The 22,900-nt window shown below is 35.6% G+C and overlaps 1 protein-coding gene across 1 annotated transcript in view; it reads left to right on the forward strand.

Moving 5' to 3' along the window:
• MTREX (Mtr4 exosome RNA helicase) overlaps positions 1-22,900 on the forward strand; it is a 41,498-nt gene that overhangs the window by 4,559 nt on the left and 14,039 nt on the right. The window contains exons 4-18 of the mRNA XM_074569095.1: positions 345-407; positions 956-1,068; positions 1,873-2,047; positions 3,043-3,133; positions 3,486-3,610; positions 4,803-4,901; positions 5,690-5,792; positions 5,930-6,061; positions 7,279-7,358; positions 8,799-8,909; positions 9,996-10,097; positions 11,667-11,792; positions 19,857-20,007; positions 21,805-21,977; positions 22,280-22,348. Coding sequence (XP_074425196.1) covers positions 345-407; positions 956-1,068; positions 1,873-2,047; positions 3,043-3,133; positions 3,486-3,610; positions 4,803-4,901; positions 5,690-5,792; positions 5,930-6,061; positions 7,279-7,358; positions 8,799-8,909; positions 9,996-10,097; positions 11,667-11,792; positions 19,857-20,007; positions 21,805-21,977; positions 22,280-22,348 — 1,713 coding nt within the window. The remainder of the gene's footprint in view (positions 1-344; positions 408-955; positions 1,069-1,872; positions 2,048-3,042; positions 3,134-3,485; positions 3,611-4,802; positions 4,902-5,689; positions 5,793-5,929; positions 6,062-7,278; positions 7,359-8,798; positions 8,910-9,995; positions 10,098-11,666; positions 11,793-19,856; positions 20,008-21,804; positions 21,978-22,279; positions 22,349-22,900) is intronic.

Genomic DNA, 22,900 nt, shown 5'->3' on the forward strand with positions numbered 1-22,900 from the left:
TTGCTTCTAACGTCTGTTGGCCAGAAGCCATGACTGTGTCTTGGCCTGAAGATCTAATGTTCCAAGGCAGATGAAGATGAAGCAGAAATATTTCATGCAAGACAGGGAGTATCGGAGTATTGAGAGAAGGAGTACTGTTGGGGCAGGAGGACAGAGATACTGGTTGAAAAACTCTGAGCGGAAGGAAGGAAGCGTTGACACATTAGTTCATAGAAACAGGATAGAAATTCAAGTTATTTTTCATGCACTTTACATCTTGTGCTACAGCTCTTCATAGCCTGCCATGCCACTGGAGTGGACAGCAAGAATTCTGCAATTGTTTTCATTTAAAATGTATTTTATAGGTTGCGCTTCCAGCAGATGAAGAATTCACTGGTCTGAAACCGAGAACTGGAAAAGCTGCAAAAGTATGTCATAGATTGTGTTTATTTTTCTTTTTGCGTATGCTTTAGGCAGAAGATGAGGGTAGAGGGGAAAAATGAGGTACTTTGTCAGTAAGGCTTGGAAAAGAACATCTTGAAAAGATGTCCTGTCATCAGTAAAATTGGTGTTTCTATATTTTAAATTTTCATAGAGCAAAATGATGTGGTTGAATGGGGTTGGATGGACTGTTGTGATTTCAGTTATATTCTACAACATCAGGTGGTGGCTTCAGTTGTACACTGTAGTTCCTCTTCCTAAATTAGTAAATTAGAGAGAATTCATCACTGGGCCAAGATTTTCATTTGATATGCCAACAAAGACATAAGCAAAGGTCTTAGGTTTGGTATTAGATAAAATTATTTAAATATAAAGACGTTGCAAAATACTGGTTTAATATCAGTTGAAGCTACAAATATCTACAGGATTTAATTTCTGCTTGTAATTTGCACACTAGATCAGTCACAAAATCAATTAGATGTAAGCAACAATCTGTATTAAAAATACATAATGTTTTTGCTTTCTTTCTTTTTAGGAATATCCATTTATTCTTGATGCCTTTCAGAGAGAAGCTATTCTTTGTGTAGATAATAACCAGTCTGTGTTAGTGTCAGCTCATACATCAGCTGGTAAAACTGTTTGTGCAGAGTAAGTAATTTTCTGACAGGCTCTAAGAGCATGGTGTCGTGTTTGTCATGTCATTTTGTTGAACCATCAGTAGCTATTATGTCTCAGTTTTTGTGACACAAATTTTGGACCATCAGTGTTAGAATTGAATTGACTACTCTTGAATATAAGAACTTTGATCTTGTTTAGTGGGTAGCGAAAGGCTTATTTTGTGTTTAAGATTACCTCTTATTTATAAACAGTCTGATTTTGTTGAGATGTTATTGTATACGTTGAAAGGAAAGTTTCTGCATTTAGGAAGAAATACCTTTGTTTTCTAGCCCTGGCTGTAACTGCTGAGGAGTTTCTTTTGTGTTTTCTTTGCTTTGTCAGAAGCACTGGTTTGATTTAATTTGCAACTTGGTGTTTATAGGGCAAGAAATGTTTAAAAGGTAGTGTGCATTTTTTGTCAGTTTGGTCTGACAGTGCAGTGGCTTTGCTGACTAAAGGTGAGAAGTGAGATATACATATTAGAACATGGGTTTAAATAATAATAGTTTGTCATGAGACAGCGACAATTAGATTTTTAGATTAAACTAGTTGAGCTCTGATGTCCATAAAAAACAGTTAACTTGTCAATGATTTGTCACCCTCCAAAGAGGCTTACATAGTTGAGTTAAGATTGCACTGAATTCAGTGATCTGGTTAAGAAGTGCTTCGTATCATTCTACTGGTGTTCTGGATTGCATATTTTATTTTATTTTATGTTTTAAGCAGAAGATTAGAGGAAAGTAATATGCTGTGAATATCTTCCTGACAACTTTAATGTACAATGTTTGACTACAGGTATGCAATTGCCCTGGCTTTGAGGGAGAAACAGCGTGTGATATTTACAAGTCCAATTAAAGCTTTGAGTAATCAGAAGTACCGTGAGATGTATGAAGAATTTCAGGATGTTGGTTTGATGACTGGGGATGTCACCATTAATCCCACAGCTTCTTGTCTGGTCATGACAACTGAGGTAAGATCAAACATTAATTCTTGATCTTTCTGTGTTTTCTTCTACCCTTTTTTGGCTGAGAAGGTCTGATATGAAAAGATTGAAGCTACCATAATAAGCCCAATTAGGGTAGAAGATGTTATTAAGTTCATTGTGCCTCCCGTTAATGTTCTAACTTTTGGTTATTGGAGGAAGTTAGGTAAATCTCTGTAAATTCGTCTTTTTGGACTATCAGTCGGGAACTTTCATTCTCACATGGAGAAAGGCAGAACTTAATTTATTGAATCCTCAAGAAACTGAGTTTTATTTGGATAGATATGAAGTACTGAAAGTGAGTCAGACTTACTGAATCCTGTAGGTTCAGTATTTTGTTCTAGGGAAACCAAATGGGGAAAGGAAAATCATTGAGTGATAGTGAAGTGGTTCATGCTAGGTGCTAGTACTCCAGGAATATACCGCTTTTCACCTTTGCCACAGTTTTGTCATTTTTCTGTTATAGACATATGTCCTGCCATGAGTTGTAATTTTCATTTTTCTGCCTTTACCTCAAAGGAGTAAAGAGTCTTACAGAGAAAACTCTGATAGGGAAAGATTGGGGTGGAGAGTCAGGATGGCTTGATTTCTGACAAAAGAAATCCTCTTAATCACAGGTTATCTATTAGGATGATGGAAGAAAGAGACTTGGCAGAAGTAGATCTGGAAACCTGTAACAAATATTCTAACACATAGAGGCTGTGAGAAAAGTAATGTTTTTTTCTTTCACGTTCCTTCCATGTTCTTGCAGGGAAACCGGTTTGTCTCATATCATGACATTGATAGATTGGAATCAACTTGGAAAGCATCTCATAGCCAATCTTTAAATGTTTTTAACTTTTGTGCAAATAAGATTTCATACTGCCATTTAAAAGTGAACCAAAAATTCTGGTAGTTTCTTACTGACATCTGTGTAACATGTGACTGTTATTTCATGTGATGGATCTCTGTTGGTTTTTTTCCTTGTCTTTTTTTCCTTGTAGATTTTGAGAAGTATGCTTTACAGAGGTTCTGAGGTTATGCGAGAAGTCGCATGGGTCATTTTTGATGAAATCCACTACATGAGAGATTCAGGTATCCTATACGGTTTTTCTTTTCAATATTTTTTTTTCCCAAGAACAATTTTTTTTTCTTTTGAATAATTAAATCTTTGTTCTCTCTCTTAAATTCAGTCATCTTTGTGCGTACATCATTGAGAATTTGTTTTCTATTGAATGTATATAAGATGGTTATTGTGTGTCGCAGTCTGCATTTTCTTTGCCAAGGTAAAAGCCACTTTGAGGGCATTCGATGTACCCCGTTTGTACAGAGGAAGCTTTTTTCAGTTTTTGTTTTATTGTGCCTTTAAGCATGCTGTTCTTTGGCTTCAGAGCTGAAAAGTAGGCTTTAATCACATAAATTTCCCATGTGAATTTTCTATTTTCAGAACGTGGTGTTGTTTGGGAGGAGACAATTATTTTGCTTCCTGACAATGTTCATTATGTGTTCCTTTCTGCAACTATTCCAAATGCCCGTCAGTTTGCTGAATGGATCTGCCATCTTCACAAACAGGTAATGTTTCTGATGTGCTATACCTCCATTCTTGTTGTCTTGTGGCATAATACTGTTTCTTTGGTGGATGAGATTGGAACCTTTGAGAGTCTTTTTAGTCATCATCTTATTGCTTATAAATGATGGAATAGATCACTCCTGGTTTCTCTGCTTGTACTCCTAGGTTTTACAGCTATACTGGCCGTTGGTTCTACGTAGCAAAGTTAAAGCTGTTTGTTTAAAGTTTATTTTCCACACTTATTTAGACACTAACTTGATTTCAACAAACATTCTGAATTATGAAACACGGTGAACGTACTATGATTTTCATAGGGCTGATAGACGAGGTTATTTGGCCTCTGTAAAAAGGCCATGTGGAAATCAAAAGTAAATAGTAAATCCATAGAAAATACTACATATGCATGCAAACAAAGTGAGAAAAGAGGAATGTAAGAAGTCTGTCCTGTCCAGTAACCATTAAGTTTGTTTTATTCTGTTTAAGAGATGCTTTTGCAGGAAAGATATGAGAATTAGAATTAGGGAAGTTAATACCCACAAAAGCTTGGTCCAATTTTAAAATACCCCAGAGGCTGATTCTTATGTTATTTGTGATGGAAGGAGTGTAGTGTAAGAGATGCCTATTTAAGCTTAGCTCAAGACCTTGACTTGGTTTTGCAGAACACTAGACTGTGATTAGTTTTTTTTAAAGCAGATTTATATAATATTTGATGTTTTGAGGGAAGCATTTTGTCTATTTTTTTCTTAATAAGCTTTCTCTTTGCAATAAAACCTTAAATGTTCCTAAAAGTCTACCATGTGCCTTTTTTAGGTGGTGTAAGAAATACTACAGGCTTTTTTACAAAATAGAAATAAACAGTTTTTCCTTTGGTTTTAAAGGTGTTAGGATTATGAGTCTATAATAATACAGAACGAAATATTGCCTGATGTTACTTTTTGTGTTCATGAGGGAGAATTTTTGTAGCCAACTTGTGTTCTTCTAAAGGTTCGCAAACTTTTGTTTTCTTAAGCAACGTCATTAGTACAAAATCCATATTCAGGAAAGAAAATTTATTATCTTAGTTTCTGTGAGTCTTACTTTCTGGTTTCTAGAAAGGTGTATCTTAATAGTAATGTATTGGATTTTCCATCAAGCGTTTTTACAGTGCAATTAGAAACATTAAATATTTATGTGTATGCTGTTCTTTCTTTATAGCCTTGCCATGTGATTTATACTGACTATCGACCCACTCCACTGCAGCATTATATATTCCCAGCAGGAGGAGACGGACTCCATCTGGTGGTTGATGAAAATGTATGGAATAGTCAGTTTGTTTGAAAGATCTTTTTCCTCACATATCAGTCACGAGCTTGATCTCTTGCAAAATCTGGATTTGCTGTACAAAGGATGTTTATATTAAAAACAAGTACAAATGGGTACAAGTGATATCTGAATTGTCGTTAAATTTGTGTGGTCTTATAGAAGAGATTGGTTGTATTATTTAATGTCATGTAGCCAGCTGAGTAATACTTTGCTGGGATGTCTTAAGTGCCCTCATCCTTGTTTTGTTTTCTAAGTGCATGTTGCTCTCTGTAAATCTGCAAAGTAGTTTATGTTCTTTGTACTCATTCTCACTCGAAAGAAAATGTAGCAGCATCTAAAATTTACTTTGTTTGAGGGGGCAAAATATTTTTGTGTCTTCAGGTAATTTTGAAGCAACAATTTATTTAAAATTCATCATCGGCTTTTACATCAGTAGCTAATACTGTAAACAGTATTACTGCACTTGAAGCTGTGTCTTCATTGGGCAATGTAGTTTCATGTAGACATTCCTGAAGCTCAGTTTTAGTGTTGTGACATTCAGCAGTTCTAGCCTGGTTGATGGTGTGGTGGATAGAACAATGAGCTTCAGAGACACCAAAGTAATTCTGAGCTGTGGTGCTGACCTAGTAAACTCACTCACTACCTTATGCATTATTTTTCCCTTCTGCCTGTAAATATGGGGTAATGGTACTGGCTATGCAAAGCACTAAGTATTTTTAAGTGGGCTATGTAAGAAGTAATTGCTTACAAAACAATTGTATTTTGTGTTTTTTGTTTAGGGGGATTTCAGAGAAGATAATTTCAATACAGCAATGCAGGTACTTAGAGATGCGGGAGACTTAGCAAAAGGGGACCAGAAAGGCAGGAAAGGAGGAACGAAAGGTGAGTTTGAATCACATTCTAAAGTAACTTTTTGTGTAATACAACGAAGTTGTATGCAGGTTGTGCAAGTGTCTCTATTATTCCTTAAGGTCATTTTTTGCTAAAATTACTTTTAAATTAATGTAATCTCCCTGCAGGTCCCTCAAATGTTTTTAAGATTGTGAAGATGATCATGGAAAGGAATTTCCAACCTGTGATTATTTTCAGCTTCAGTAAGAAAGACTGTGAAGCCTATGCACTTCAGATGACAAAGTTGGATTTCAATACAGGTACGGATAAATAAAACTTAGTTTTATTCACAGTGTAGTTTAATGTGAAATGTTACTCTGGTTAGATATTTCTATTTTCCTGTGGGACTTCTTTTGTAAAAACTAATGAAAAATACCTGTTGCTTTTTCCTTTATTATGCTGGTACGTAGGCTGTTTTCAGTAGGAAACTGTTGGTGCACAAAGAGTACTTGGTCATCACAATGTTGAATTGTTCCTCTATTTTAAACTTCATTTGTTTCTCAAAAATCCTGTTCACTGTAATAATAGCGCAAGAGTTCCTAGAAAATTCTATCTATAATGGGAGAAGACTATATCATAACAAATGTATTTCCCAAAATTTTCATGTTATGTCCATTAGAGAAACAAATATTCTTTCAAAGTGAAAACAACTGTATAACAAACCACTAGAATGTTGTTTCTCAATGATTCAATCCAGTTTTCTTTCTTTCCTTCCTCCCTGCCTCCCTCTTCTCCTCAAAGAAAAACCCAGATGGTAAATAAAGAAGATTTTTTCATTTTGGATTAAGACCAATCTTGGAAAATCAGTTTAAGTTCATTGCTTCTCGGAAATGTTAAGAGTTGTGACAAAAATAAGGAACCTCCTGTAAATCAACATATCATTTCATGTCGGTGAACTATTCAGGGTCTTGCTTGCTTACTCGCTCCAGTCTTGGATGTTCTGATTCAGTGTTGCAAAATAATGCAACCGTTTCTGTCAGGAAATGAGGAGATATGCACAAGTGCAGACATGCATTTTTATGTTTTCTTCAGTCATATCTTTGAGTGTGTATTCTTTATATTCGTACTACTTAAAGGGTGTAAACTTTGAGAATTAATGGAGAAGGGGAAGAGCCTCTAAGTCCATGCAGATAGGGACTAGTAGGTAGAAGAGAAAGGAGGAGGTTTATGAAATAGACAGAAAGTACATAAAACTGAGAAACCCCAAGCTGGGAAGTAGCTGAAGTTTTGATTATTCTGCCACGTTTGTTCTGTTTTCCTTTTCGCTGAGCATCTACTGGTTACTGTTGGGCTCCTTCAGGCTCACATTTAAGTCTTGATCGTCTGACCCTGTGCGGGTGGTTTTCATTATAGACTTCATGGTCTTCCATGATAATTCCGTTGTAAACTTTTCTAAGTATTAGAATGTGGTAACTCTTTATTTACATATGGTATTAGCCTTATAGATTTTGTAATAACTTAAAAATTGCCTTCTCAGATGAAGAAAAAAAGATGGTTGAAGAAGTGTTCAATAATGCAATTGATTGTCTGTCAGATGAAGACAAAAAGCTTCCTCAGGTGAGTGGAGATTCAGTAGGGGTAGCTGCTGCTCTCCTGTTTTCTGCAGCTTTTGAGGTTGTGCGTCTTTTTTAGTGCGTACACAAATCATATACTGGGTGTTCTCATTCATCTCCCTGGCTTTTAATATCTCTTGCATTGCTCCTTGGCATTGTGAAATAGGACTCAGTGATTAGGATCCTTCCAGTTTTGATGCCAGCAAATCACATATGCCAAAATTAACAATGGAATTCCTACCCTGTGGTTTGTGTTTTTTTTTTTTTTAATTATGTTTTTAAGTAAACATAAGGGCTTATAAAGAGATATATCTGGGTTAAAACTGTCTGGGAGTAGTTCATATGAGAGTACAGTACGCATTTTATCAGGTATTGACTGTTGAGCTTTTCAAAAAGTTGAATTGATGCACCTGCATTCTAATTTGTTGTATAATGACTAAGCACAGTGACTGTCTTGTCAGTGGAAAAATACAGCCTTCTAAATGGACAGAATATAATAAGATTCAGTCCTTTTGTAACAAACACTAAAATTATAATTTCTTTCTACCTCCTTTAGTTATTTTTGTCCATCATTTTTTACTGTAGTGAGCTTTATTGTGAGCATGGCAATTTTTCCTTCAAAAAAACAATCATTTAATTTTTGGCCATGCCTACTTGCTTTGGATATCTCACACCTGTTTTGTTTGTGAACTTGAGAAAAATGGAAAACAGGAATCCAATGTATAAGGTATATTGGGTTGGTTTCTTTGGTAAACTTATAACTGGTGTTATATCCAAGTAATCTGTTTTGGTCTCTGTAGGCAATGGTATCTCAAAAGTGTATTCTCAGAATTAGGTTTGGGATGGTAACCAAGTGTTAATAGATTTTTAATGAGAATCTTCAAAGAGAAAAACAGAGACAAAGCTGTTTATGTAGGTATTTGTTTGAAGTGTAATTTAGTAGTAGTAGAATTTAAGAGATTAATTAAGTCACTTACAGCCTGAACATGAGATCTTGTATGGTTCTCATAGGTGCTGACTCTGCTATTTCACAGCACATATCAATAAGTAAAATCACTGCACCTAAAATTGAAACAAAATAGCTCACGCATAGCAGGATCACTATTTCCAGAAATGATTTTAAATGAGGCAGGTTTGGGTTTTTTTATATAGAAGCAAATTGAAATACTATTTCAGTCTGTGTGTAAATTAGGGCATAGCTTCACAGTTGGCCTAATGCAGTTTAAGACTAATCTAGTGAAAAGACTGGCCTCTGGCTTTACCCTTCGTATCGTTGCTAGTTCTAACTGGAAAATAATACTGAGGGGGTATTTGTTGTATTTAAAATCAGGAAATAGTGAATTATATGGACACTAAGGACAGCATTGAGATTTTCCATACAGGTTTTATTTTGTAGTAACGAATAGTAAAATTTGTTTACTGGTCTTTATATGTTTCTTCCCAGGTTGAGCATGTACTTCCTCTTCTGAAGCGAGGAATTGGTATCCATCATGGCGGTCTGCTTCCCATCTTAAAAGAAACTATAGAAATTCTCTTCTCTGAGGGCCTAATAAAGGTATATATTTCATGTCCATATTTAGGTTTTTCTGTGTTGTGAATACACAGTTGATAATTCTGAAAAATTGAGAGAAGTATGTCTTTGCTCAGAATGTACACTAGTATTACAGTCGAGATCTGCTCCTTGGCTGAAAAAGCTGAAAGATTGTTGTACATTGCACTGAAAAATGCTTTGTGTTTTGAATATGATTCTAAGCATAAGGTTAGTGCTTACCAAAAACTTTCTCTGAATATTGTGTGGACCATTAAGCAGGCAATTTTAAACAGAGCTACCCACATATGAAGCTAAAGGCTCTGTTCTGTGGCTCTACATACTGGGTTCTACAAATGCATACAGCACCTCTGGAAGCCTGTAGCTGTTCCAGTGGTACAAGTTAATTGGTGTGATTGGTGCAGCTCACTTCCCTTGAGAAATGCAAATATTTGTGTAAGTGCCTCTATCTTTATCTGAAAAAATTAAATTCTTGAAGATGGTTTGGAGTTTTTTTTCTTTCTATAAGGAAAACCTTGTAGTCTTTAATACTTTGCCTTAGCTGTCTTATGTTAGTGCACTGTTACAGCTCTAGTTTTTAGTGTTCCAGATTTTATTCTAAAGTATTTAAACTTCCAATGTCTAACATTTTCTTCAACTGCTTTATGATATATCTTCCTCCTAGGAAAGACTGTAGACATTTACCAAGCTGGTTGCCAAGTTGATTGCCCTAACAGACACACGTTCAGAAAAATCTAACCTTACATGAAAGTTGTAGGGGGGTTTTGGGTAGCTAACTGCTATTTCCTTCTTGCAAACTTTGAATGTGGAAATTAACTATTTTTTAATATAATTTGCAACCCCTTGTGTTTTCTTTTGGAGTCTTTCTCGTGGTCCCATCTAACTAGTTTTCATGTTTTTACAGAGGAAATAGGGGAAGGGAGAAAGAATGGTTTTGGTCCCGTTTTTAAATATTGAATGCGCCTATTTTCTTATGTTGACTGTACATAAGTAGTAAAATCTGGAGAGGTTTTTTGTAGCAATCTCTGACTCTTTGCACGTTTGCTTAAGAGCCTTTGTTTTCGCTTGCTTAACTTTAGTCTGTTTATTTAGGCCTTATTTGCAACAGAGACTTTTGCGATGGGAATTAATATGCCAGCCAGGACTGTGCTATTTACGAGTGCCAGCAAATTTGATGGAAAAGATTTCCGATGGGTAAGTGAAAAACAGATTCTGTAAAATAACTGAATTGCATTATTTAAGCCTTATTAGGATTAAATTTACTCTTGACATAGCCACTTCAATGTAGTAGAAAATACTTTTTTCTTACAAAAACCTTTCTTTGTTCACTAATCCACTCATAATTAGTGTACAAATTCCAGAAGAGAAGATTCCTCAGATTATGCATGAGATTATTTATTTAAATATATATTTAAATAATATCTATTTAATATCTAAATAAAGACTATTTAAACAGAAAAGGCACATCGAAGAAGGTTAGTGGTGGAAGTTGGATTAGACTAAGACTTCTGCACAACTTGTCTGAAACTCTGAGACCTAAGTATTTTCTTCTGTGTCAGAGGAATGTGAAGAATAAGTGAGCTCAGGATCATATAAAGATCACTAAATTTAGATTTTGACAGACCCAATGAAAGAGATCATTTACCTCAGGAGAGTATTGGTTTTTCTGTTATAGCAGAGTATTTTGGATAGCTGACAGAAAGACATAATGTGTGGTGGGAAAGACAGGTTCCTAAACAGCTGGAAAACAAATAATTTAAAAGTTCTAAGCATTAAAATCAGGTAGGTGATTCACATGTAAATAATAATAAGAAAGGTGTTCAAGTCATCACATCAAAACTTTATAAATAAGTGTCATGATTCATCTTTCAGAGATGAGAAAATTGCAGTAAACAGGGCAAGTGACTTGATATGCGCATTATGAAATAAACATCTCTTCAATCTTAGTTTTGGCTGTTCAGTTTCATGATTCATTCATTCTGATTACATGTCCTTTGGATATATGTGAGAATTAGCTACCTTTGAGGTATCAGATGTGTGGAACTCCTGCTTTTAAAATGACTTAGGACATTTTCCTTAAGGAGTTTTTAATATCTGACTTAAAGTGAAACTTGTGAAGGTGTTGGGAATGCAAGTTCCACAGATGACGAAAAAGCCTTGTTTTTTGACTTAGACATAGGAAACCAGTTATAGCTGGCTCTTGTCCATGTCCCAGTTCTTTATCAATTTCATGGTTTGAGGTAACAGTAACCTCTTCCATTTCACTGTTAGTAGCCACAGAGATACTGCTCTTGGTAGGTATGAGTACTTCAATGTTACGTTTGAATCGTTTGAATGAAATGATACGTTATTTGAAGTTGGTGAAGATGCATTATCAGTATGTTGAACTTGTATTTTATTTTAATAATCTCCACCATGCCCAGCAACCTTCTATCACATAAGACATTAGGAAAATGTTTCTTGTGCTTATTAGATGATCCTCTGTGTTATGGAAATCACTGTATCTGTGGCAGCATTAGTTAACTTAGACTGCTGTCATATATTATTCGTAGTCATGGATTTCTATCTTAGTAGTTTAGTGATCACTTATGAGTAATGAATTCAATCTGTGAAAAATTAATGTCTTGGATGACTCTCCTTTGCTAATTTTATACATTGTGGTCATTTACTGTGTAATTGTAAATAGCACTTTTATACGTTCTTGCTATTTTTTAACAAAAAATAATGTTTGCTATTTTTTTTCTTTTTCTTATTTTATCCTAGATATCCTCAGGTGAATATATTCAAATGTCAGGTCGTGCAGGACGCCGAGGTATGGATGACAGAGGAATAGTAATTCTTATGGTGGACGAAAAAATGAGTCCAACAATTGGCAAGCAGCTTTTGAAGGTAGGAGAGAAGTTAACTTTTTTTCTTATCCTCCGCACTAAGGTGATTCTCATTTGAATAATGTAACATGTAAAATTATACACTTAGAACAAAAAGTGTGTAGATCATGCAGGTAGGAGATGACAACTCCTGAAAGGAGTGTGGACACAGGTGTGTTTATTGTGGAACAAAATTAGAAGACAATTATCATCTTTCACTGTATAGAAGGGATCTCAGTCAGGAGAGGTGGAATTATATCCTGTTTTCTAGTGATGTCAGTACTACTGCAGTATTCTGTTTGTTTCGTGCTGATCACAGTCAGTTCAAGGATATTGCTGAACCAGAAAAGGTTTGCTGATCTTTCTCAAGAATTATTAAAGGCTTGGTTTTGTGGTGAAATAAAACTTTGCTAATGAACTTTGCAGTGTAGTAGGCAACCTGGACAAAGTCTTCTTTAAAATGAGGTACGTATGATACATAAGAATAACCAGATGGCTGTCAGTGAGCTGAAATTAACTATGGAGAAATGTATAGTGCTTGTAGGAAACTTTGAGGTTTGGAATCAAGCGGTTGAAAAAACCACTGTTATGGTTGAGATGGGCATTAGATTATAGGGCTTCCCCAGAGTGTAATGGAAGTTGTTACAGATTATTGCAATAATACCCTCTTGCTTTATAATTTGAATGTGAGACATTGCACTCATTACACTTCTATTTAAATTCCATGGCAAAAATCACCATAATGGGGCATAAAATTCTGTGATGTGTGTTGCCTATCTTAGGCTGCTTATGTTAATTGTGCACACAGGTTAAAATGGAAAACTCTGGGGGAATTTCTGTGGACGGTCTTCAGGAGCTTGTAGCCTTGGTACAAATAGCAGGTCATTTGTGTTCAGACGGAACTTACAGTATTGTTCCAGTTTGTATAAACTGGGAATCATCATAAGTCAGCTTCAGGGTATGTTAATAAAAAGCATGTACTTGTTGCCAAAAAAAATTAGATGCCAATATTTCTCTACTTTGTTCAGGCAAATGAAGAACAAGGGGAAAAATATGTACATGGCTACTGTCACTTATGCAGATGCAGCTTCTTTATTGTTTATCTTGCTCAGTCAGTGCTACCTGTTAATTCGTTATAAATGTGTACATTAGATCACTCTTAAACACAGGTATTGTTTACCTTCTTAAAGTCAGAATTTTCATGAATGCTACATAATGGCTAACTAACCAGAAATTAGTAAAATAAGAAATTCCAAAAATATTGGAACTCATTCATGTATGGTCGCATTAGGTTTTGAATTTATTTTTTAGTCTTGATTGGATTTGTTTTTTCTCGGTAGAGTGGACATGGATTTATTTGTTTATGTGCACATTTAATGCATGTGTACATCTCTGAGATGCATGAAGGCTAGGTATTTTAACTGTTTTTATGAGTTTTTAAGACTATTTAAAAAAAAAAAAGATGTAATTTTGTGGCACGCTTATTTAAATAAAGCCTTTATACCTTTGTACTTACACAGATGAAACATTAAACAGCAGGAGATATAAAATGAGAGAAGAAAAAACATTTCTTAGAAATAGCATTAATTTTGTGTATTTGTAGTCTGTAATTTATAAAAGAATATCCCCCAAAAGTTAATTTATGTGAAATTATTGTAAATAGCTTGAGAAAAATTTATATTTCAATTATTTATTTTCAGATTTTATAAGATTACTCTATAAGCTCAGCCATTCAGAAGGTATTTTCTTTTAAGTTCAGTAGTTTGAGAACTGTAGAACTCAAATCTGTATGAATTCAGATGAAAAAAGAAAATAGTAGACCACTTAAATCTTTTGATACTATCTCTATTTTTTGTCCAGATTTTAAGGAAATAATACTAAGTACTTCCTTTATTGAAACTATAAGCCCTTTGCGTTTTTTTTCCCTTTTGAATTACAAAGAAGCAAAAGGAAAAAATAATGGCAACTTTTTTGCTTTCTGTATTACCACTTAGTTCTTCTCCACTGATCTAAATAAATCCATGTATTTCATTAATTTTTCACACTACTTGTGAGCTAGAACTGAATTGAAGATACCTTTGAAAAAGATCAGCAGCGGCTATAAGGAAGGTATTGGTGCTTCTATAGCTTCTGTGGCAATTTAGCCAATTGCTGAAAAGGTGGTGAAAGTAATCTTTTGAGATGAGCGGTACAACATAAAAAATACTTATTTTCCTCTTTAAATACAAAACACATAGAGGAAATTTCATGTCAAAATGGGCCAAGAATGTATGCAGGCTAACACTTCCTCAATATTCACATTTTGTATTGATTGTTAAGTGTGTCTGAATTAAGCTTTACTTACTGACAGTGTTTTGTCTGTAGTAAGATCACAATCAGGTCTTGCAGTAGTATTTTGCTGCCATGTCAAGTATGTGGCTTTGCTCCAGGATAAGCTGAAGATTTACAGAGGAAACCTCGGAAGAAATAAATGAGCCACATTGAGAATGATAGGACACTTACATAGGACATTTTTATCATAGCTCTTCAACCCTAGTGCATGTCTGATCCAAACCATTTCCTGAACACTAGAGCAAAATGTCTAGGAATAATGTTATCAGCTGCCCAACACTGCGATCAGCGGAGTGGGAGCTTTGAGTATGTTTCCATACCAGCAGCATTGCTGTAGCTGTGCTATTTGGCTGTGGCACTGTTTGTTGCGACATTGTGTACAGTACTTGAAACTTAAATTCAAAGTTCAAATCTCAGATGGAGTTCTCACAAAGGATATTTGTAAATATTTCTTAAACTCAGTAACGTACATTTGTCTTCTGCAGTGTAACTAGTTTTTTTCGTTTATACTTAGCATTTATTTGACCACTGAATATTTAGTAAATATTGACAGCTTGCACAAATCTGTAAAACTAAATGCTTACAATACAGTTTGATAGCGTTCTGAAGACAATAAATTATAGTTCTATGTTTGCATAATACTAAGAAATATTTTATGGGATTTTTTTTTCCTTAATTAAGATCTTTAGCTACATTGTATTAGTTTAGGTAGGAAGTGGAAAGCTTCTCCTTGACACTAGGAGGCCTTTGAAACCAGAACAGCATCTCTCTGGTTTGACCTTTGAAACCAGAGCAACACCTCTCATGGAATTTGGCCATGTTACAAGCATGTATCCTACAGAGAGAACTGAGTTACTGAACAGTTGTAATCTTTTATGTCTCTAAAAGACAAAAATCTTAAGCTAATTACATTGCAGAAATGAATATTTGTATAATGAAAGAAGATGTGCTAATATAAGTAGGTTTTTGAGCCTTGAATGTGAGTGTATCGTTTGCATCTACTTACTCCTTCACAGGAGAAGTTAGATGGACTGAAAAATCAAAAGAAAACATTCATCTAGCCAGATAAAATATACAGTACTGTGTTTTCCTTGTCATTTGCATATGGAACATAAAGTGCCCCAATGCCAAGCTGTAGGAGATATTCCACTATCCGCATCTGGCTCCTTGGCAGGGCCTTCATTTATAGAGTTGGCAGTACTGTGCTTATGTGGCCTGTATGCTGCTATTAGAAATCCATCTGGTCTTTTTGTATTTATTGCGACTTAACGCTGTTTTATTGTAGTAGGCAAATGAAGAGGATAGCAATTCAGACAGTTTAAAACTTTTCCCTTTAACTTTCTGCCTGTTCGCACAGCTCTCTCATATGACCACTGTGCAGTTGTTGGAAAGTTTCTTAATTTTGAAAGAGCAAAATATCATTCCCTTATAATTGAGGCAGCATCATTAAATATTTTGTGTTTTAATCATCTGCTATGTATCATATATGGCTATTCCTTTCAGACTCCCAAGTAAAGAAAAATGTATTAGCATGAAAAGCAGTATTTCTGTAAAAATAAATACATTTATGCTGATTGGGAATAAATATAAGGTTGTAAATGGTGAGGGGGTGATAAGAAGCTTCAGCTGCTAGAAGAAGTTTCTAGGACATGAGCATCTGATAAAATTGCTGGAAGTTAGTAGCTTTGCATAAGCATAGCTACCTGTCTGCAAAAGGAATTAATAATAAGCCTTGGGCACCAGTGTAATTTTGTCTGGATTTCTAACATAGAAAGTGTAATAAGCAACTAAAACTCTTGCCGGGGGTCGTGAGAAACACTGTAGTTATGTAATACTATAAAAAACTGGGATAAATCAGCATTCAGGAAAAACAGTAGTTAATGTGTAGGAAATAAATACTGTTTTATGCAGAAGTAGTTCACTTAATCTTTGTCTGTGAGGTTGCCTGTTCCTTCTTTTGGCTTGTCTGGTATTTATCAATAGGCCATGGGTCTGCTCCTGTATTGGTATTTCTGTGTTTTAAAATAAACACAGGTGTGTGTGCTCTTGAATTGAGTTGAAAAATAGTAAAACTTCAAAAATTACCTAATATAAAGTATAGATTCTGCTGTTTGAGGTGGGTTTTTTTTGCGTGTGTTGTTGTCGATAGGTAAATTTAGGACAGTCAGACCCATATACATTAACATCATACTTCTTGAAATTGTTAGTGTGTTTTTGTTCAGGTAATCTCCTTTGACTAGTTTTCAGTGAATGGGAATCTTTTTTTTTTTCAGATGGTAAGATTTATTCTGTTACATCAAGTTCTAATTTTGCTCTTACAAACAGTACTGAATTTTTACTGTATGATCAGGCAAGAAGCATGGGAACAGAGCATCAACAGAGGCCCTTTTTGCAAATGAAATACTTAGCACTGTCCGAAGTGAAGAAGCAGAGGTTGTTAGCTATGCATGGCTGCCACAGAAGGCAAGAACAGGGAGCTGCTGACAGTCTATGAGGAAGCCCAAGGCAGGGCCTAGCAGTTGTTCAGTGCAGTGTTTGGCAAAATTGCAGCACAAGCTTCTTTGGCTAGAGGGTATCCTGATACAACATCTATGAATAATGTTCTCTTGCGAAGTTGAAATTGGTGTGGAATGATACGCTTACTACTTCACTTCCATGATAAAGTTTTCTCAGAATCTTTAGTACTTCTAATTGTCCAGCCCTTTTAAAACTGTACTGTGCGCAGATTTTCTGCTTACTTTTCCTCAAATGCTTTAAAGATGTTGCTAGAGAAGCAAACGCGTACTTCAGTTCATTTCCCTTAACTTGTGAGTGAGTAGTAAATAACAGCTTTCCATTCAATTTTTTTCTTTGGGACTATGCACAAGACAGCAGGTGAAGCCTTCTAGTGACACTGTCTTCCATCAGCATGCAGTCCCGCTTCATACACGTGTTACCATGTCAGCTTAGTTGTACTGTTGTACTTTGGTTTGGCTTAAAGCGTACTCATATGGAAAAATAATAAATGCCTCCAGATTTGAGACATTTATCAAAGCCTAGTTTGGGAGAGAAATAGACTTCAGCTGGAGGTTGGCGCTAACACTTGTTGGAAAAGCCATTGCAAAATCTAAAGAAATGGATTGTCACTAGTGGTTTGAGGACAGTATAATGTTCTTTCTAATCTAAAATTGTGATACAGATGAGAATCTCAATACAACAAACATTTTGTATACCTTATCAAAATTTAAATAAAAATAATTTTGATGTGAAATGTTTATTTTTATTGTAAACTGCCAAACGTTTCTTGTTCTTATGAAGCTTGCACTGCAGAAATTTTCCAGGCTTCAATTTGGAAAAGTACTTCACTTCTAACCTTAATTTAAAATCTGCTTAAAATCAACAAGATTTTAGCGTGAAGTCATGGAGAGAATTAAGCTGTTTTAAGGGAAACAGATATTCAGATGCCATCATGAACAAGGTCACAGTTTTGTAGATAATTATGCAAGCCAGCAGACAGAATAGAACAGCAAATACTTCTTCCCGACGTTTGCAACCAAAATGTGGGAAGATGGAGTGCATCAGATCGTGTGTGAAATGGTTAATCGCTCTTGAACTTCAGACTTTTCCAGACCCAGTAGGACTAAGCTAACTGATATATTTATTGATTGTCATTGCTGCTTGTCAATACTACAAGTTACTTGAAGTTTTATTAGGTCAGTCTGTGGAAAGCTGACAGATTTTTGGGAAATTTTCTTTGATAAACACATCACTACAAATGTAAATGCATTTTGAATGATTAAGCTAAATTTTTTTTTCTTTGCTTTCTTATTCTTAAAACAAAGAAGGTAAATGTGAAGATCCTGAAATGGGAATCCATTAGATTTAGCTTCATCTAGCAGAGTACTTAATCTGAATTTCAGCATTTGTGTATATAAGCTAATTGGTTGTTTTTTTAATAGCCTTTTTTTTTTTTTTGTATGATGAGGGAATATCTCTGCCTGATGTGTTACTGTATAGCGAAAAGCAAAGAAATGAGTTGCAAGAGGATACAGTATAATTGGTTTTAGGTAAAGCAAATCTTGAGTTTAAAAGAAACAGCAGAGGAGCATATTTTCCAGTGTCAGCCCTCTTTGAGCTTCTAAAATGTTTGATAGAATATGTTGAACTTTCAGCAGTCATGAAGTTGCCTGAAAAATAAATCTTGAATCATCCTCATTTTCTTGTTATCTGTTTTAGTTTTTATTAATGCAAAATGTTAATCATAACTGAATTTACTCATGGGCCTTGTTGAAATGACAATCCTTGTTGAGTAAATCTCTTTTATTTCATGTATAGGTCACTCTTTAATGAGCAGTAAATACTAAACTGTTGCAAACTGTTGCACTTCATTTTATAATATACTGTCAGATTAAGTTTCACTTGCCATTTTATTCCTCATGATGTGACTCTGTGGATTGCTGGTGTCTTCAGTGATGTAGTAGTATTTTTAGCAGACACTGCTATTTTTCTCTATGCCTTTTCTAGATTTCTTACAAGTGCAGACCTTTTGGGTCTCTACTGAGAAATTTTGTTTTGAGAAAATACCAAATTACATTGTCTTTCTGTTTAGTAATTCACAAGAGTTCGGTGTTTGTAACTCCCTTAAAGACTTAATTGCAGTTGGCTTTCTCCACTGCAGGTGTGCATTGTCAGTTTGTGTCCAGCTTTTCCTCCACCAGTACCCCCAAGTCCTTCTTGGCAGGGCTGCTCTCATTCCCTTCAACCCCCAGCCTGTATTGGTACCAGGTGCTGCCCCAACCCAGGTACAGGCTGCTTCACTTGGCATTGTTGAACCTCATGAGGTTCATGTGGGCCTACTTCTGGAGCCTGTCCAGGTTCCTCTGGATGCCATCCCTTCCCTCAGGCATGTCAACTGCACCACTCAGCTTGGTGTTGTCTGCCCACTTGCTGAGGGTGCACTTGATCCCACTATCTATGTCACTGACGAAGATACCAAACTGGTCCCAATACGGACCCCTGAGGGACACTACTTGTCACTAATCTCCATCTGGACATTGAGCTATTAACCACTACCCTCTGGATGCAACCGTCCAACCAATTCCTTATCCACTGAACAATCCACCCATCAAATCCATATCTCTCCAATTTGGAGAGAAGGATGTTGTGGGGACCACATCAGAGGCTTTACAGAAGTCCAGATAGACGACATCTGTAGCTCTTTCCTTGTCCACTGATGTAGTCACTCCATCAGAGAAGGCCACAGGGCTGGTCAGGCAGGACTTGCCCTTGGCGAAGCCATGCTGGTTGTCTTGAATCACCTTCCTGTCCTCTATGTGCCTCAGCGTAGCTTCTAGGAGGATCTGTTCCATGATCTTCCTAGGCACAGAGGTGAGGCTGACAGGGCGGTAGTTCCCAGGGTCCCCCTTTCTACGCTTTTTAAAAATGTCTCCTTTTTTCCGGTCAATATAATGGAATCCAAATAATCGACTACAGGAAACGTCTAACTTTGTAATCTGGACTTTTCATTTCATTCAGATCTAATTTGTGATATTGTAGTGTGACTATAGATACAATGAGATATATAAATACTGTTAATGTTCAGCATAATAAAATTGCTTAGGATGTGATAAGATATGTAGTCTAAATTCAGGACAAGTTGTATTACGCATCAAAGCAGCTCCACATATGGAGCACTGCATCATGATTTGTTTGATATGCTCTTACATGCTGCAATTAATATTTTTTTAACTGGGCAGTGTTCTTGGATCTTTTTCAGGGTTCAGCTGATCCTTTAAACAGTGCATTCCATCTGACGTACAACATGGTATTGAACTTGCTTCGAGTAGAGGAAATTAACCCTGAATACATGTTAGAAAAATCCTTTTATCAGTTCCAACATTACAGAACTATTCCAGAAATAGTAGAAAGTAAGTATTATTGTATGTTGTACTCATGAGAGTCAGTATAAAAGATGCTGCCCTGTGAGATTGGGTAGTTACACTTCATTGTGCTTATAAGAGTTTATACCTGTGCAGCTCTTGTCTTCCCTGACATCAGTTGCCACTGCACAGTTTGCTCTTACATTATTCTTTATAGTTTTTTTATAGCTACAGAGTAACTTCCTCTTGTTCTTAGGACCTATATTGATGTGCACTGTCAGTCTATCAAGAGAGCTTTCCTCTGAGAGTGAGGCCAAGAATGGTTGTCACACTGCTAAACTGCAGGACAGGAAGAAGGAAAAAAAGTTTAAAAATTCATGCGTTTTCTTAGAGGTTCAGAGAAGAAAAGTTGTATTGCATTTTGTTACACGAAACTTAGCTAAAATAAACATATTTTTAATATCTCATTACATTTTTTAATCTCATTACAAACTCAGGCACACTGCATTCCAAGTTATGTAGGAAAAAATGTTTAATTAAAATACTAAGCAAAATTCAGAGAGGACTGAGACATTATTTGCACTCCACTGAGTTACTAAATTTTGAGCCATGATCTTTAAATAGTGTGTTTTCATGAGCCAAAGTCAGTTTCCAAAGATCTCTGCCAGTGTTTGAGAGTGAGGCCCCTTTCAAAACTTAACCCAGAAGAATCTTAAAACACAAGAGGTAACCACTTCCTTTGCCACTGATGAATAAGCAGTTCATCTGTTCATTTGTTAATTGAATATTAAGAGAGATAGTGTACGTGTGCGTGTAGCTTTGATAGACACAGAATTTCTGTTAGTTTGCAGGTGCTGTATTTAAGACAGTAGTAGTCAAATATAGTATGTATTTCCTGAGAACCTCCCTGTTCCAATTGGCATGCCTAGATCTTCATTCTGGCATTCCAACGTTGCTATTTAAATAGAGAAATGGAGCTGGAGAACATTTTTCATATTTCTTGGACATTTATTTTAGGCACCATACTGGCTGTTAGAATTTTGTAAATAAAAACACAGAGGGGAGAAATGGTCATTTAGATCAAGGAGGAAATTATGCCATGAGTATGGATTGCTAGCTTTTTTCTTTGAAAAGTTGTCAGCTAAAAATAGGGACCACTTCTCTGACCTGTGTCTCAAGTCCCAGTGAACTGGGATTTCTGAGTCACCTATATTCATTCAAATAGTATGCAAGAGGGTTAGTTGGTAGAGAGGAAAAAGAGATCTTTATAATGTATCCTGTGTTTATGTTTACTAGTGGTATTACCAGTGTGAGAGAATGAAGCCTGTTGCTTATAATAAAAAGTGACTTGCCTAAATAAGGTGTAAAAATGTTGGAGGAAGAAAATACTGATTTCCAACTGATGAAATTAGAGCCTGAAACAGGTTAGGAAGAACATCTTTTAACAATTTCCCTCTTGTTGGAAGACATCTTGTTAGAAGATATCTTTGAGAAATCTTATTTTCATAGGAGGAGGTAGAAGAGCACTGGTAGGCAGTGAATACCCTCCTACAAATCATTTCAAGTTTTTGTGGGACTTCTGTGCAACCCTAGATCAGTGATTTCCTGGAAAATTGGGAGTCTGGCCTTCTCCATTTTCTCAAGCTTGTTTATTTAAAAAAAAAAATCTATAACAGTATTTCATTTCCTATAAATAAAATTTAGCTTTCCAGAGAATGGATTATTGTAAATAGAAAAAGAATGCCAAAAATGGTGACATACTGGTCATGCAGATCTGAAAGTGAAACATTGATTTCTAGATCTATGAAGTTACTCATTTCCATGAGATTGAACTTTCTATTATAGGAGTGAATACTTTGGAAGGACAGTACAACAAAATAGCAATTCCCAATGAAGATAATGTGGTCATATACTACAAAATCCGACAGCAGCTTGCAAAACTGGGTAAAGAGATTGAAGAATATATTCACAAACCAAAGTATTGCTTGCCCTTTCTGCAGCCAGGAAGACTGGTAAAGGTAATTCAATTATTGTTTTGTTTTGTTTTTATTTTGAATCTCTTACCTTTAAATGAAATTTGCAGGATACATTTCTGTCTGCCAGTTTACTGTCTTGAAAAATAACGTGTCATGCTGAGCAACAGTTTGGACTTCCTTTATGTTTCTTTGTTACGCATTCAACAATGAATTAAAAGAAGTATTGTTTTCATGATGAAAAATAGTCCATAACTGCAGTTGTAAATACCAGAAATATAAAACAATATGCTTGCTAGGATGTGATTATACATGCGTTATGTTATAACATCTTGTAATATTTTCAGGTGAAGAATGAAGGTGATGACTTCGGATGGGGAGTGGTTGTTAATTTCTCTAAGAAATCAAATGTTAAGGTAAAATATACATTCTTGCTATTCGAAAAATATATACCTTACTGCTTTTTCTGAAAATAAGATAAAACTCATATTTTCTTTGTAGTTTTCAAAGGCAAAAAAGATTTTCCTTTCACCCCAAATTTACAAAAAAACTCAGGCCTTCCTGAAGTGAAAGTATAAAAAAAGAAACTATGGAAGGTGGGACAAACCTTAAGTCCTATGTTCATTTCTTAACTTTGGGCATATTTATGAGGAAATGCTTACTTATGTCTGGGATAAGTAGTTCAAAAGTGCACTTGGCACTACAAATGTTTCTAACTATTTAGTTTGTTTCTGAGACATCCCCAACAGCGCTACACTAAGCCGTTCGGGGGAAAGATACCATGTTATCTACTCTCAGAAAATCTGTAGAAGTGTAAGTGAGGGTTAAGAGCATAGGGAGACAGACATTTGGCTCTATGTAGTTTTCTTAAACTGGAAAATTGTGTCTTGAGTCCTAAGCTAGTGCATGAGACATGGGGTTGCTTGTCCTCTGAGATGTTGCTGTAGAGTTGAGGGCTGGGAAGTTAA

This window comes from Larus michahellis, chromosome Z (genome assembly GCF_964199755.1).
Source record: "Larus michahellis chromosome Z, bLarMic1.1, whole genome shotgun sequence".
Taxonomy (NCBI): Eukaryota; Metazoa; Chordata; class Aves; order Charadriiformes; family Laridae; genus Larus; species Larus michahellis.